Genomic DNA, 17,697 nt, shown 5'->3' with positions numbered 1-17,697 from the left:
CCAAAGAATGCAACGATTTCTCCTTAGAATTCTTAGGATTAGGACATAATGAAGGAACCACAATTTCTCTACTAATGTTGTTGGAATTCACAACTTTAGGTAAAAATTCAAAAGAAGTTCGCAACACCGCCTTATCCTGATGAAAAATCAGAAAAGGAGACTCACAAGAAAGAGCAGATAATTCAGAAACTCTTCTGGCAGAAGAGATGGCCAAAAGGAACAAAACTTTCCAAGAAAGTAATTTAATGTCCAATGAATGCATAGGTTCAAACGGAGGAGCTTGAAGAGCTCCCAGAACCAAATTCAAACTCCAAGGAGGAGAAATTGACTTAATGACAGGTTTTATACGAACCAAAGCTTGTACAAAACAATGAATATCAGGAAGAATAGCAATCTTTCTGTGAAAAAGAAAAATGATGAGAAAGACACCAAGAAATATAAGTCTTCCAGACTCTATAATATATCTCTCGAGATACAGATTTACGGGCCTGTAACATAGTATTAATCACAGAGTCAGAGAAACCTCTTTGACCAAGAATCAAGCGTTCAATCTCCATACCTTTAAATTTAAGGATTTCAGATCCTGATGGAAAAAAGGACCTTGTGACAGAAGGTCTGGTCTTAACGGAAGAGTCCACGGTTGGCAAGAGGCCATCCGGACAAGATCCGCATACCAAAACCTGTGAGGCCATGCTGGAGCTACCAGCAGAACAAACGAGCATTCCTTCAGAATCTTGGAGATCACTCTTGGAAGAAGAACTAGAGGCGGAAAGATATAGGCAGGATGATACTTCCAAGGAAGTGATAATGCATCCACTGCCTCCGCCTGAGGATCCCGGGATCTGGACAGATACCTGGGAAGTTTCTTGTTTAGATGGGACGCCATCAGATCTATTTCTGGAAGTTCCCACATTTGAACAATCTGAAGAAATACCTCTGGGTGAAGAGACCATTCGCCCGGATGCAACGTTTGGCGACTGAGATAATCCGCTTCCCAATTGTCTACACCTGGGATATGAACCGCAGAGATTAGACAGGAGCTGGATTCCGCCCAAACCAAAATTCGAGATACTTCTTTCATAGCCAGAGGACTGTGAGTCCCTCCTTGATGATTGATGTATGCCACAGTTGTGACATTGTCTGTCTGAAAACAAATGAATGATTCTCTCTTCAGAAGAGGCCAAAACTGAAGAGCTCTGAAAATTGCACGGAGTTCCAAGATATTGATAGGTAATCTCACCTCCTGAGATTCCCAAACTCCCTGTGCCGTCAGAGATCCCCACACAGCTCCCCAACCCTTGAGACTTGCATCTGTTGAAATTACAGTCCAGGTCGGAAGCACAAAAGAAGCCCCCTGAATTAAACGATGGTGATCTGTCCACCATGTTAGAGAGTGCCGAACAATCGGTTTTAAAGATATTGTTTGAGATATCTTCGTGTAATCCTTGCACCATTGCTTCAGCATACAGAGCTGAAGAGGTCGCATGTGAAAACGAGCAAAGGGGATCGCGTCCGATGCAGCAGTCATAAGACCTAGAATTTCCATGCATAAGGCTACCGAAGGGAATGATTGTGACTGAAGGTTTCGACAAGCTGCAATCAATTTTAGACGTCTCTTGTCTGTTAAAGACAGAGTCATGGACACTGAATCCATCTGGAAACCTAGAAAGGTTACCCTTGTCTGAGGAATCAAAGAACTTTTTGGTAAATTGATCCTCCAACCATGATCTTGAAGAAACAACACAAGTCGATTCGTATGAGATTCTGCTAAATGTAAAGACTGAGCAAGTACCAAGATATCGTCCAAATAAGGAAATACCACAATACCCTGTTCTCTGATTACGGACAGAAGGGCACCGAGAACCTTTGTAAAAATTCTTGGAGCTGTAGCTAGGCCAAACGGCAGAGCCACAAACTGGTAATGCTTGTCCAGAAAAGAGAATCTCAGGAACTGAAAATGATCTGGATGAATCGGAATATGCAGATATGCATCCTGTAAATCTATTGTGGACATATAACTCCCTTGCTGAACAAAAGGCAAGATAGTCCTTACAGTTACCATTTTGAACGTTGGTATCCTTACATAACGATTCAATATTTTTAGATCCAGAACTGGTCTGAAGGAATTCTCCTTCTTTGGTACAATGAAGAGATTTGAATAAAACCCCATCCCCTGTTCCTGAACTGGAACTGGCATAATTACTCCAGTCAACTCTAGATCTGAAACACATTTCAGAAATGCTTGAGCTTTTACTGGATTTACTGGGACACGGGAAAGAAAAAATCTCTTTGCAGGAGGTCTTATCTTGAAACCAATTCTGTACCCTTCTGAAACAATGTTCTGAATCCAAAGATTGTGAACAGAATTGATCCAAATTTCCTTGAAAAAACGTAACCTGCCCCCTACCAGCTGAGCTGGAATGAGGGCTGCACCTTCATGTGGACTTAGAAGCAGGCTTTGCCTTTCTAGCTGGCTTGGATTTATTCCAGACTGGAGATGGTTTCCAAACTGAAACTGCTCCTGAGGATGAAGGATCAGGCTTTTGTTCTTTGTTGAAACGAAAGGAACGAAAACGATTATTAGCTCTGCTTTTACCTTTAGATTTTTTATCCTGTGGTAAAAAAGTTCCTTTCCCACCAGTAACAGTTGAAATGATGGAATCCAACTGAGAACCAAATAATTTGTTACCCTGGAAAGAAATAGAAAGTAAAGTTGATTTAGAAGCCATATCAGCATTCCAAGTTTTAAGCCATAAAGCTCTTCTAGCTAAAATAGCTAGAGACATAAACCTGACATCAACTCTGATAATATCAAAAATGGCATCACAGATAAAATTATTAGCATGCTGAAGAAGAATAATAATGTCATGAGAATCACGATGTGTTACTTGTTGCGCTAAAGTTTCCAACCAAAAAGTTGAAGCTGCAGCAACATCAGCCAAAGATATAGCAGGTCTAAGAAGATTACCTGAACACAGATAAGCTTTTCTTAGAAAGGACTCAATTTTCCTATCTAGAGGATCCTTAAACGAAGTACCATCTGACGTAGGAATAGTAGTACGTTTAGCAAGGGTAGAAATAGCCCCATCAACTTTAGGGATTTTGTCCCAAAATTCTAATCTGTCAGACGGCACAGGATATAAATGCTTAAAACGTTTAGAAGGAGTAAATGAATTACCCAATTTATCCCATTCTTTGGAAATTACTGCAGAAATAGCATTAGGAACAGGAAAAACTTCTGGAATAACCACAGGAGCTTTAAATACCTTATCTAAACGTTTAGAATTAGTATCAAGAGGACCAGAATCCTCTATTTCTAAAGCAATTAGAACTTCTTTAAGTAAAGAACGAATAAATTCCATTTTAAATAAATATGAAGATTTATCAGCATCAACCTCAGAGACAGAATCCTCTGAACCAGAGGAGTCATCAGAATCAGAATGATGATGTTCATTTAAAAATTCATCTGTAGGGAGAGAAGTTTTAAAAGATTTTTTACGTTTACTAGAAGGAGAAATAACAGACATAGCCTTCTTTATGGATTCAGAAACAAAATCTCTAATATTATCAGGAACATTCTGCACCTTAGATGTTGAGGGAACTGCAACAGGCAATGGTACTTTACTAAAGGAAATATTATCTGCTTTAACAAGTTTGTCATGACAATCAATACAAACAACAGCTGGAGAAATAGCTACCAAAAGTTTACAGCAGATACACTTAGCTTTGGTAGATTCAGCACTTGACAGCGATTTTCCTGTAGTATCTTCTGGCTCAGATGCAACGTGAGACATCTTGCAATATGTAAGAGAAAAAACAACATATAAAGCAAAATTGATCAAATTCCTTAAATGACAGTTTCAGGAATGGGAAAGAATGCCAAAGAACAAGCTTCTAGCAACCAGAAGCAATAAAAAAACATAATTTATGTAAGAACTTACCTGATAAATTCATTTCTTTCATATTAGCAAGAGTCCATGAGCTAGTGACGTATGGGATATACATTCCTACCAGGAGGGGCAAAGTTTCCCAAACCTCAAAATGCCTATAAATACACCCCTCACCACACCCACAATTCAGTTTAACGAATAGCCAAGAAGTGGGGTGATAAAAAAGTGCGAAAGCATATAAAATAAGGAATTGGAATAATTGTGCTTTATACAAAATCATAACCACCACAAAAAAAGGGCGGGCCTCATGGACTCTTGCTAATATGAAAGAAATGAATTTATCAGGTAAGTTCTTACATAAATTATGTTTTCTTTCATGTAATTAGCAAGAGTCCATGAGCTAGTGACGTATGGGATAATGACTACCCAAGATGTGGATCTTTCCACACAAGAGTCACTAGAGAGGGAGGGATAAAATAAAGACAGCCAATTCCTGCTGAAAATAATCCACACCCAAAATAAAGTTTAACGAAAAACATAAGCAGAAGATTCAAACTGAAACCGCTGCCTGAAGTACTTTTCTACCAAAAACTGCTTCAGAAGAAGAAAATACATCAAAATGGTAGAATTTAGTAAAAGTATGCAAAGAGGACCAAGTTGCTGCTTTGCAGATCTGGTCAACCGAAGCTTCATTCCTAAACGCCCAGGAAGTAGAAACTGACCTAGTAGAATGAGCTGTAATTCTCTGAGGCGGAGTTTTACCCGACTCAACATAGGCAAGATGAATTAAAGATTTCAACCAAGATGCCAAAGAAATGGCAGAAGCTTTCTGGCCTTTTCTAGAACCGGAAAAGATAACAAATAGACTAGAAGTCTTACGAAAAGATTTCGTAGCTTCAACATAATATTTCAAAGCTCTAACAACATCCAAAGAATGCAACGATTTCTCCTTAGAATTCTTAGGATTAGGACATAATGAAGGAACCACAATTTCTCTACTAATGTTGTTGGAATTCACAACTTTAGGTAAAAATTCAAAAGAAGTTCGCAACACCGCCTTATCCTGATGAAAAATCAGAAAAGGAGACTCACAAGAAAGAGCAGATAATTCAGAAACTCTTCTGGCAGAAGAGATGGCCAAAAGGAACAAAACTTTCCAAGAAAGTAATTTAATGTCCAATGAATGCATAGGTTCAAACGGAGGAGCTTGAAGAGCTCCCAGAACCAAATTCAAACTCCAAGGAGGAGAAATTGACTTAATGACAGGTTTTATACGAACCAACGCTTGTACAAAACAATGAATATCAGGAAGAATAGCAATCTTTCTGTGAAAAAGAACAGAAAGAGCAGAGATTTGTCCTTTCAAATAACTTACGGACAAACCCTTATCTAAACCATCCTGAAGGAACTGTAAAATTCTCGGTATTCTAAAAGAATGCCAGGAAAAATGATGATTAAGACACCAAGAAATATAAGTCTTCCAGACTCTATAATATATCTCTCGAGATACAGATTTACGAGCCTGTAACATAGTATTAATCACAGAGTCAGAGAAACCTCTTTGACCAAGAATCAAGCGTTCAATCTCCATACCTTTAAATTTAAGGATTTCAGATCCTGATGGAAAAAAGGGCCTTGTGACAGAAGGTCTGGTCTTAACGGAAGAGTCCACGGTTGGCAAGAGGCCATCCGGACAAGATCCGCATACCAAAACCTGTGAGGCCATGCCGGAGCTACCAGCAGAACAAACGAGCATTCCTTCAGAATCTTGGAGATTACTCTTGGAAGAAGAACTAGAGGCGGAAATATATAGGCAGGATGATACTTCCAAGGAAGTGATAATGCATCCACTGCCTCCGCCTGAGGATCCCGGGATCTGGACAGATACCTGGGAAGTTTCTTGTTTAGATGGGACGCCATCAGATCTATTTCTGGAAGTTCCCACATTTGAACAATCTGAAGAAATACCTCTGGGTGAAGAGACCATTCGCCCGGATGCAACGTTTGGCGACTGAGATAATCCGCTTCCCAATTGTCTACACCTGGGATATGAACCGCAGAGATTAGACAGGAGCTGGATTCCGCCCAAACCAAAATTCGAGATACTTCTTTCATAGCCAGAGGACTGTGAGTCCCTCCTTGATGATTGATGTATGCCACAGTTGTGACATTGTCTGTCTGAAAACAAATGAACGATTCTCTCTTCAGAAGAGGCCAAAACTGAAGAGCTCTGAAAATTGCACGGAGTTCCAAAATATTGATCGGTAATCTCACCTCCTGAGATTCCCAAACTCCTTGTGCCGTCAGAGATCCCCACACAGCTCCCCAACCTGTGAGACTTGCATCTGTTGAAATTACAGTCCAGGTCGGAAGCACAAAAGAAGCCCCCTGAATTAAACGATGGTGATCTGTCCACCATGTTAGAGAGTGTCGAACAATCGGTTTTAAAGATATTAATTGAGATATCTTCGTGTAATCCTTGCACCATTGCTTCAGCATACAGAGCTGAAGAGGTCGCATGTGAAAACGAGCAAAGGGGATCGCGTCCGATGCAGCAGTCATAAGACCTAGAATTTCCATGCATAAGGCTACCGAAGGGAATGATTGTGACTGAAGGTTTCGACAAGCTGTAATCAACTTTAGACGTCTCTTGTCTGTTAAAGACAGAGTCATGGACACTGAATCCATCTGGAAACCCAGAAAGGTTACCCTTGTCTGAGGAATCAAAGAACTTTTTGGTAAATTGATCCTCCAACCATGATCTTGAAGAAACAACACAAGTCGATTCGTATGAGATTCTGCTAAATGTAAAGACTGAGCAAGTACCAAGATATCGTCCAAATAAGGAAATACCACAATACCCTGTTCTCTGATTACAGACAGCAGGGCACCGAGAACCTTTGTAAAAATTCTTGGAGCTGTAGCTAGGCCAAACGGCAGAGCCACAAATTGGTAATGCTTGTCCAGAAACGAGAATCTCAGGAACTGATAATGATCTGGATGAATCGGAATATGCAGATATGCATCCTGTAAATCTATCGTGGACATATAATTCCCTTGCTGAACAAAAGGTAAGATAGTCCTTACAGTTACCATCTTGAACGTTGGTATCCTTACATAACGATTCAATATTTTTAGATCCAGAACTGGTCTGAAAGAATTCTCCTTCTTTGGTACAATGAAGAGATTTGAATAAAACCCCATCCCCTGTTCCGGAACTGGAACTGGCATAATTACTCCAGTCAACTCTAGATCTGAAACACATTTCAGAAATGCTTGAGCTTTTACTGGATTTACTGGGACACGGGAAAGAAAAAATCTCTTTGCAGGAGGTCTCAACTTGAAACCAATTCTGTACCCTTCTGAAACAATGCTCTGAATCCAAAGATTGTGAACAGAATTGATCCAAATTTCCTTGAAAAAACGTAACCTGCCCCCTACCAGCTGAGCTGGAATGAGGGCCGCACCTTCTTGTGGACTTAGAAGCAGGCTTTGCCTTTCTAGCTGGCTTGGATTTATTCCAGACTGGAGATGGTCTCCAAACTGAAACTGCTCCTGAGGATGAAGGATCAGGCTTTTGTTCTTTGTTGAAACGAAAGGAACGAAAACGATTATTAGCCCTGTTTTTACCTTTAGATTTTTTATCCTGTGGTAAAAAAGTTCCTTTCCCACCAGTAACAGTTGAAATAATGGAATCCAACTGAGAACCAAATAATTTGTTACCCTGGAAAGAAATGGAAAGTAAAGTTGATTTAGAAGCCATATCAGCATTCCAAGTTTTAAGCCATAAAGCTCTTCTAGCTAAAATAGCTAGAGACATAAACCTGACATCAACTCTGATAATATCAAAAATGGCATCACAGATAAAATTATTAGCATGCTGAAGAAGAATAATAATATCATGAGAATCACGATGTGTTACTTGTTGCGCTAAAGTTTCCAACCAAAAAGTTGAAGCTGCAGCAACATCAGCCAAAGATATAGCAGGTCTAAGAAGATTACCTGAACACAGATAAGCTTTTCTTAGAAAGGACTCAATTTTCCTATCTAGAGGATCCTTAAACGAAGTACCATCTGACGTAGGAATAGTAGTACGTTTAGCAAGGGTAGAAATAGCCCCATCAACTTTAGGGATCTTGTCCCAAAATTCTAATCTGTCAGACGGCACAGGATATAATTGCTTAAAACGTTTAGAAGGAGTAAATGAATTACCCAAATTATCCCATTCTTTGGAAATTACTGCAGAAATAGCATTAGGAACAGGAAAAACTTCTGGAATAACCACAGGAGCTTTAAATACCTTATCTAAACGTTTAGAATTAGTATCAAGAGGACCAGAATCCTCTATTTCTAAAGCAATTAGTACTTCTTTAAGTAAAGAACGAATAAATTCCATTTTAAATAAATATGAAGATTTATCAGCATCAACCTCTGAGACAGAATCCTCTGAACCAGAGGAATCATCAGAATCAGAATGATGATGTTCAGTTAAAAATTCATCTGTAGGGAGAGAAGTTTTAAAAGATTTTTTATGTTTACTAGAAGGAGAAATAACAGACATAGCCTTCTTTATGGATTCAGAAACAAAATCTCTTATATTATCAGGAACATTCTGCACCTTAGATGTTGAAGGAACTGCAACAGGCAATGGTACTTTACTAAAGGAAATATTATCTGCTTTAACAAGTTTGTCATGACAATCAATACAAACAACAGCTGGAGGAATAGCTACCAAAAGTTTACAGCAGATACACTTAGCTTTGGTAGATTCAGCACTTGACAGCGATTTTCCTGTAGTATCTTCTGACTCAGATGCAACGTGAGACATCTTGCAATATGTAAGAGAAAAAACAACATATATAAAGCAAAATTGATCAAATTCCTTAAATGACAGTTTCAGGAATGGGAAAAAAATGCCAAAGAACAAGCTTCTAGCAACCAGAAGCAATAAAAAATGAGACTTAAATAATGTGGAGACAAAAGTGACGCCCATATTTTTTCGCGCCAAATAAGACGCCCACATTATTTGGCGCCTAAATGCTTTTTGGCGCCAAAAATGACGCCACATCCGGAACGCCGACATCTTTGGCGCAAAATAACGTCAAAAAATGACGCAACTTCCGGCGACACGTATGACGCCGGAAACGGAAATAGAATTTTTGCGCCAAAAAAGTCCGCGCCAAGAATGACGCAATAAAATGAAGCATTTTCAGCCCCCGCGAACCTAACAGCCCACAGGGAAAAAGTCAAATTTTAAGGTAAGAAAAATGTTAAATTAAAATGCATTATCCCAAATATGAAACTGACGGTCTGAAAATAAGGAAAGTTGAACATTCTGAGTCAAGGCAAATAAATGTTTGAATACATATATTTAGAACTTTATAAACAAAGTGCCCAACCATAGCTAGGAGTGTCACAGAAAATAAGACTTACTTACCCCAGGACACTCATCTACATATAGCAGATAGCCAAACCAGTACTGAAACGAGAATCAGCAGAGGTAATGGTATATATAAGAGTATATCGTCGATCTGAAAAGGGAGGTAAGAGATGAATCTCTACGACCGATAACAGAGAACCTATGAAATAGACCCCTTAGAAGGAGATCACTGCATTCAAATAGGCAATACTCTCCTCACATCCCTCTGACATTCACTGCACGCTGAGAGGAAAACCGGGCTCCAACTTGCTGCGGAGCGCATATCAACGTAGAATCTAGCACAAACTTACTTCACCACCTCCATCGGAGGCAAAGTTTGTAAAACTGAATTGTGGGTGTGGTGAGGGGTGTATTTATAGGCATTTTGAGGTTTGGGAAACTTTGCCCCTCCTGGTAGGAATGTATATCCCATACGTCACTAGCTCATGGACTCTTGCTAATTACATGAAAGAAATGAGACTTAAATAATGTGGAGACAAAAGCGACGCCCATATATTTTCGCGCCAAATAAGACGCCCACATTATTTGGCGCCTAAATGCTTTTTGGCGCCAAAAATGACGCCACATCCGGAACGCCGACATTTTTGGCGCGAAATAACGTCAAAGAATGACGCAACTTCCGGCGACACGTATGACGCCGGAAACGGAAATAGAATTTTTGCGCCAAAAAAGTCCGCGCCAAGAATGACGCAATAAAATGAAGCATTTTCAGCCCCCGCGAGCCTAACAGCCCACAGGGAAAAAGTCAAATTTTAAGGTAAGAAAAAATGGTCAAATCAAAATGCATTATCCCAAATATGAAACTGACTGTCTGAAAATAAGGAAAGTTGAACATTCTGAGTCAAGGCAAATAAATGTTTGAATACATATATTTAGAACTTTATAAACAAAGTGCCCAACCATAGCTTGGAGTGTCACAGAAAATAAGACTTACTTACCCCAGGACACTCATCTACATATAGCAGATAGCCAAACCAGTACTGAAACGAGAATCAGCAGAGGTAATGGTATATATAAGAGTATATCGTCGATCTGAAAAGGGAGGTAAGAGATGAATCTCTACGACCGATAACAGAGAACCTATGAAATAGACCCCGTAGAAGGAGATCACTGCATTCAAATAGGCAATACTCTCCTCACATCCCTCTGACATTCACTGCACGCTGAGAGGAAAACCGGGCTCCAACTTGCTGCGGAGCGCATATCAACGTAGAATCTAGCACAAACTTACTTCACCACCTCCATCGGAGGCAAAGTTTGTAAAAACTGAATTGTGGGTGTGGTGAGGGGTGTATTTATAGGCATTTTGAGGTTTGGGAAACTTTGCCCCTCCTGGTAGGAATGTATATCCCATACGTCACTAGCTCATGGACTCTTGCTAATTACATGAAAGAAATTCACATTTAAATGGTCTGAGCCTGCAGGATTTTTTTTTTTTTATTCTTTCTTTCTCTCTCTCTCTCTCTCTCTCTATATATATATATATATATATATATATATATATATATATATCTATATATCTATATATCTATATATATATAAACACAAAGACCTGTTTGTCTTATCTCTCTTTATATACTTAGGTGCTGGAATTTTCAATTGTTAGAATGAACGTTTATAAAGGTTTATTTCCAATAAACATTATGTGGCTGGTGTACCATGTAATTGGGAAAACATTAAAGGGACAAATAACTCAGGCACGTAGCAAATAAGGGTTCATTGTACTCCAAGCACGAGGAGTCTCTTGCTGCTTTGTTTACATAGTTTTTCTAAAGTGAATACTGCAGTATTCATATTTTCAGTATACATGATAATTTCAACAGACAAAATCAGTTATGTCAAATGACAAAATAAAGGTAAAGTTGCTATTTGCAAACTGTATACTCCAGCAGGTAAAATGGTTCATTGTGAACACACTAAAGGGCAGAACAAAAATACAGTACATTTTCCCTTTAAATTAGTAAGCAGCAAATAGTACAAGAATATTTTGATACCTACCCCACACATTTTATGGTTTTAATACTATTACGTTTGCTCCATTAATACTTTGTGGTGTGATTTGAAAAATATTCCACTGATATAGCGAAAAAATTATCATATTATTAAGCCCTTCTTGGTTTGGCTATCCGATTTCTTTTTGCAACATATTGTTAAAATAATAACATTATTTTCATCACAACTTCAGTTTATCAGTTCATTATTACTAGATGTACTAACAATTTTATGTGCAAATAATAATACTGAGCACCTTTTATTAGTTAAAGGGACATTCCAGAAAAAATTGGCATGCATATCAGTGCATTGCATTTTTAGATAGAAGATTTTTACACTTATATTACCAAAAATGTTTCTAGTAAAATCTATCACTGTTTTTAGCGAGAGCCATTACTGTGGATGCGCAGGATATCATTGCCAATACTGTATAGGACGCTGCTTCCTGACCTTTCTTAGCAGACTCACTGCTAAAATTTGAACTGATGTGGCTGAAATTTACTTTTAAATGACATTTATAAGGGGATAGGGTACATGCTGTAAAGCTGAAAGTAAAAAAAAATACATTCTATACGCACAATGTATTTCCTTTTTTTTTTACTTTGTCCCTGATGCCAAGGTAAGAAAATACATTAGACCTATTCATATACATACATACACTCACATATAAATACATACATACATACATATAAATACATACATACATATAAATACAAACATACAGATAAAAACATACATACATATATACATATAAATAAATACATACATATAAATACATATATACATATACTGTATACATATAAATACAAACATACATATATACATATAAATATATACATATAAATACATACATATAAATACATATAAATAAATACATACATACATATATATACATATACACATACACATATATACATATACACATACACAAACACACACACATACATACACAACACTTAGGGTTGATGATCAGAACATCAAGACCCCTCAAAAAAATTTGGAAATGCAAATTTTATCTTGAGACATGGTTACATCACTAAGTAGTGTTCTTTATGTGAAGAAGAGACTCCCACATTACAATATAAAAAAATGCAAAAGATTTTGTGTGATTTCTCTCCATGTTGGTGAGTTTTTGATCACCAGGACTTGCATACAAGATATTTTTCAAGCATACAAGTTATTTAAAGGATGATCAGCAACTTACATTTATGTTGCTTCAAAAGATTAAAAACTATACATCTATAAAACTAAAGTCAAGGTCAACAGCCGCACACAAATAGAACCCTGAATAACATGACACACAAATAAGCAGAGTATGTGTTCCAGCTGTGTGATCACTGTAAAGACTGCACACAGCTCCTGTGCTCTCCTAAGCTACAATGTTATGTGGGAGGCAGATGTGGGGGATGTTAGATTTTTTTTTCCCTCTTCTAATTGTTGTTTTCTTTTATGTGTTGCTCATTCAAGTTCTCTATCGTTCTTGCAGTCTTTCCTCCCCCGCAATCACACTTTCCTTTCAAGCACCATAACAGTGTGTTTCTTTAGTGCAATTAAAGCATTTGTATAGAGGGCTGTATACATCAGGTTAACAGAAATTTATGTCTTCTCTATATTATTTGCACAGGTTCCTCTACCCCAAACTCCTGTCCATTTTGACTGAACTCCGCAGCCTTAACGATGAAAACACCCGCCAGATTCTCCACATTCAGGATATGTCATCAAATGCTATGACCCCACTCATGAAGGAAATTTTTTGCTGAAATTGCCAACATCTTTAGCAATGAATCTCACAAGTATTTGCACAAGTTGTAGAAAAACAAATGAACTGTAGATCTCCCTGTACTGAGAGAGATGGGTGGATCACCATGAGAAAACATTTTCTACACTAGAAACTAAGCAGAATAAGCATTATGGATGCCTAATTACACAATGAGACAAGCTAAAGTGATTTTGAATTCCAAAAACCTCATGTGCCTTCACTTTCTCATTTAATTGCACTTTACCAGACTGACCTTTGCTTCTGTCTTAACCAAGTGAACCAAATGAACAGATGGAAAACAATGAAATTCACTGATGCAGACACAATTTGAAACCAATAGCATGGTTAGGGCACAGAGAATAATTTGGTCATCGACAAGGCCTTGAGGACCTAATAACTTTTTGTGGCATAGTCGAATGTAAATCCTGAATGTGCACTTTCTGTGGAGCATTTGCAAAACCTCATGATGATAGAAGATAAAATGAAGTTTATGACCGGCAGATATAATTCTGGCCATGTCTGGATAGATTTTACTAACTTTGGTGTAATTTGTGCTAAAAATGTAACCAGTGGACAGAAAGTAATAGGCTTGGGCATATCAATCTTATTAATCAAAGGAGGATTTGAGCAACTGTTTTATTGTTTTATTTCTGAAACCACAATCAGGTTGGTCAGTGCCATCATAGAGAACCACATTATAAAATTTACAATATCTGAGAATCCCCTATTGTTCCAAAACAAACCAGATTGGAGGGTATTCAAAAATCTACAATAGGAATATAAGACTGTAAAAAAAAAACAAATGCGTGCATTGGATTATATTCTGATATTTTTTCTCCTCTTGGTTACTTTTTGGTATTTTTAAAAACTATTTCAAACTCAACAAAACACCTGCGATTGAATATGCTAGGCAGCCTGATATAGGTCAGTGTAATTATAGAACATTTGAATTTCCTACATTCAGACTTGCTAAAAGGAGCATTAAACTGCTGAGCACCACTACAATAGAATGGTTACTATTCACCATGATATTTTATTTTCCTCCTTTTCAAAACATTTAACCTATTTTAACACCTTAACCCTTTAAGGACACAGCTTTCAGTTTGCTCAATTGTTTTATGACGGAAAAATTCCGTCATGTGTCCTTTAGAGGTTAAAGATCCCAGATGCTGAAGCTCCTCCTCTCTGTACTGTGCACCGCCATCTTGGAGTTTAGGTATTCTCACACCTTGTGACAGAATCAGTGCACATTTACAAATCAGTGATGTCAGCTTTTTGACAGCTTTATCATTTGCGTGGGATTCGTGTGCATAATACGGCATGTGAGCTTTACATTTACACAAAATATATTAAGAAAAGCACTCACCAATAGTATAGAGCAGTGCAGAAACTGCAAAAATGTACAGCTCTCCTCTGTATCACACATCTTAAAAGTTGTCAGAAAACCCGCCAAAAACTTTACTGATCTGTAAATGTGTACGCTTTTGCTACAGTAGGTAAGAATATGTGTGCTCCAAAATAGCGTCTCCCAGTGTAAAGAGGTGGCGCTTCACTGTCCGGCAACTTTAAAGGGAGATGAAACCCAAAAATATTATTTCATGATTTAGGTAGAACAAATTTTAAAAACTTCCCAGTTTACTTCCATTATCAAATTTGCTTCATTCTCTTGGTATCATTTGTTAAAGGAGCAGCAATGCACTACTGGTTTCTAACTGAACACATGGGGTGAGCCAATGACAATCGGTATATTTATGCAGCCACCAATCAATAGCTAGAACTTAGGTTCGTTATTGCTCCTAAGCTTACCTCAATAAACCTTTCAGCAAATGATAATAAGAGAAGGAAGCAAATTAAATAGTAGAAGTAAATTGGAAAGTTGTTTAAAATTGTATTTTCTATCTGAATCATGAATGTCTAATTATGACTTTACTGTTCTTTTAAGGAGTTAAAATAGGAGAAAGTGCATTTACTGGCTTTTTTCAGATTAACACGAACGCAAAAAATAAATAAATATATATTTATTTATTGTCAGTGGGACAGGAGAACAATATATAGTGTTGCAGATAATTATCTTATATGTGTTTGATTGCAAGTCTCCTAACAAGCTTAAGTCATGCCAAGTATGCAATATAATCATTGGTTGAAATGTGGACGCAGCATGTATGATACTATCCGCTGAATGAAAAAAAACTTTGAATAATAAGCTGTGCAAATAGCCTAGCTATATTATATTACAGCAGTCAAAATTTCAATAGGGTAAATGTCTGAAAACATTTTTGTGAAAGATGAGTTTGGGAGGGATTTCCATTGATAAGAATGTGAATAGATAATGTGGTAAAAAGACCCTTTGAAAACTATTGGAAAGCCTATTTCTAATATAACGATTGCTCTGAATATGAAAACAGGTTATCACATCGGTTTTAAAGGGAAATGAAATGCCTCTTGCTTTTGTGTAAAAAAAAAAATAAATATGTGATTGTTCCACGCTCCCTAGAAAGGCCAAAAACTAAGTTCTGTAACCTACAAATCACACAGCTGGTTTAGGCAATTTGCTGCATTCTGTCGACGTTACAGGTTTTGCTTTTCGGCCTATCTAGGGATTGTGGGACAAAGCACAACATTTAAAGTAAAAGTTATTTAGGGTCCCTTTAACCAATGTGGCAAGCTCTTCTACAACACATATCCCTAGTTGTGAATAAATTATATAGTAATTCCTCTTTAAAATGTGAATTTTTCAAAGCATCTGTGTTAACCGTTTGCTATTCTAATGCTATATATCTCCTTTGTTCCCTATGGGCATCTTTCCTATTATTTTACTGTGATATAAGTGATGAGTGCAGCTTTTATCCTGTACTTCTTAGCATCATCTCTCATTATTACTCGTTTCAGCTTCAGTATTTCCCAGCAACACAATCCTAAGGGGCCCGGCTGCCTTAGGAGGTTTAGTGATCTCTTAGCAGAGAACAACTGCTGGAATAAAGCCTACAAGCTTCAAAAGCACATCCGAATCCTGCTCTCGCTTTCTTTTACATAAAACTGCAAAATTCAGATGGTTTCTCTAGTGCTACTGGCAGAAAATAGGTTACAACGAAAGAGCCTAGGTGAAGTATTTAAGGATTTATGATGTGAAACTTACATAAGAGCAGAAGCCCGCAAACTGATATTGCAAAAATTCAGCTGGGTGGATTTAAGAAAAAGCTGGATTCTATTGTGTAGAAACAAAGTTCTTCTAAGCACTTGTATGGATCACCCAGCTTTTCATAAAGAGCTATGTTAAAGGGACACTAAACCCAAATATTTTCTTTCATGATTCAGACAGAGCAGCAATTTTAAGCAACGTTCTACTTTACTCCTATTATCAATTTTTCTTCGTTCTCTTGCCATCTTTATTTAAAAAGCAGGAATGTAAAGCTTTGGAGCCCGCCCATTTTTAGTTCAGAACATGGTTAAAGCTTGCTTATTGGTGGCTAAACGTAGCCACCAATAAGCAAGCGCTATCCAGGGTGCTGAACCTAAAAAGGGCCAGCTTCTAAGCTTTACATTCCTGCTTTTTAAATAACGATAGCAAGAGAACAAACAAAATTGATAATAGGAGTAAATTAGAAAGTTGCTTAAAATCACATGCTCTATCTGAATCATGAAAGAAAAAATGTGGGTTTAGTATCCCTTTAAAGGAACAAACGCAGTTTTATAAATTTATACATCAGCAATTAAACATAACAAACAATATATATATATATTTATATACAGTTGTTTTTTCTTCCTGTGGCTAGATAGAAATTAAATTAACTTATTTTGCATTTTGGCTTTTCTAAGGAGTGTGGACTAAAGCACAATTTTCCACCTAAAATGATGTTTAAACAGATATGAAACACAAATGTGTTCTTTCGTAAATCACTGCAATCTGGGTTTTAGTCCATAGAAAACAAGGCTAGTCACTGTCATAAATTTAGAATAAAGTGCATTGTTTTTGAAGTTAACAGTTAAAGCTAATCAGGCAAAAATATGTGGCAGAGTTAGCCTTGAAAAATCAGCAGGGAGCATGTCATGTTCATCATTTTTCAGAGCTAAATTACATGAAATGGGGAAAAATAAATAATTAAAGTACAGTGGGGCAAAAAAGGAAATTTATGCTTACCTGATAAATTGATTTCTAGTATTATACGAGTCCACAAATTTCCTCCTTACTTGTGGGATATTAACCTCCTGCTAACAGGAAGTGGCAAAGAGCACCACAGCAGAGCTGTATATATAGCTCCTCCCTTCCCTTCACCCCCAGTCATTCGACCGAAGGTTTAGGAAGAGAAAGGAAAAGCTAAAGGTGCAGAGGTGACTGAAGTTGTAAAAAATAAAATATAATCTGTCTTAAAAATGACAGGGAGGGCCGTGGACTTGTCGTATCGTAGAAAAAATCAATTTATCAGGTAAGCATAAGTTTCCTTTTCTTCTACAAGATACGAGTCCACAGATTTCATCCTTACTTGTGGGATACAATACCAAAGCTACAGGACACGGATGAAACGGGAGGGACAAGACAGAGACCTAAACGGAAGGCACCACTGCTTGAAGAACCTTTCTCCCAAAAACACCCTCAGAAGAAGCAAATTTATCAAATT

At 37.5% G+C, this 17,697-nt stretch overlaps 1 protein-coding gene across 4 annotated transcripts in view; it reads left to right on the top strand.

The window, feature by feature from the left end:
- The window catches only part of NR1I3 (nuclear receptor subfamily 1 group I member 3), a 174,768-nt gene extending 158,687 nt beyond the window's left edge, over positions 1–16,081 (top strand). For all 4 annotated transcript variants that reach the window (XM_053704666.1, XM_053704675.1, XM_053704670.1 and 1 more), the window contains one exon: positions 12,947–16,081. In XM_053704666.1, the coding sequence (XP_053560641.1) occupies positions 12,947–13,082 (136 nt within the window). In that variant the 3' untranslated portion in view covers positions 13,083–16,081. The remainder of the gene's footprint in view (positions 1–12,946) is intronic.
- Positions 16,082–17,697: the final 1,616 nt, after the last annotated feature.

This window comes from Bombina bombina, chromosome 1, assembly GCF_027579735.1.
Source record: "Bombina bombina isolate aBomBom1 chromosome 1, aBomBom1.pri, whole genome shotgun sequence".
Taxonomy (NCBI): Eukaryota; Metazoa; Chordata; class Amphibia; order Anura; family Bombinatoridae; genus Bombina; species Bombina bombina.
The sequence above is the reverse complement of the archived record's forward strand: the minus strand, read 5'-3'. Positions and strand labels throughout refer to the sequence as shown.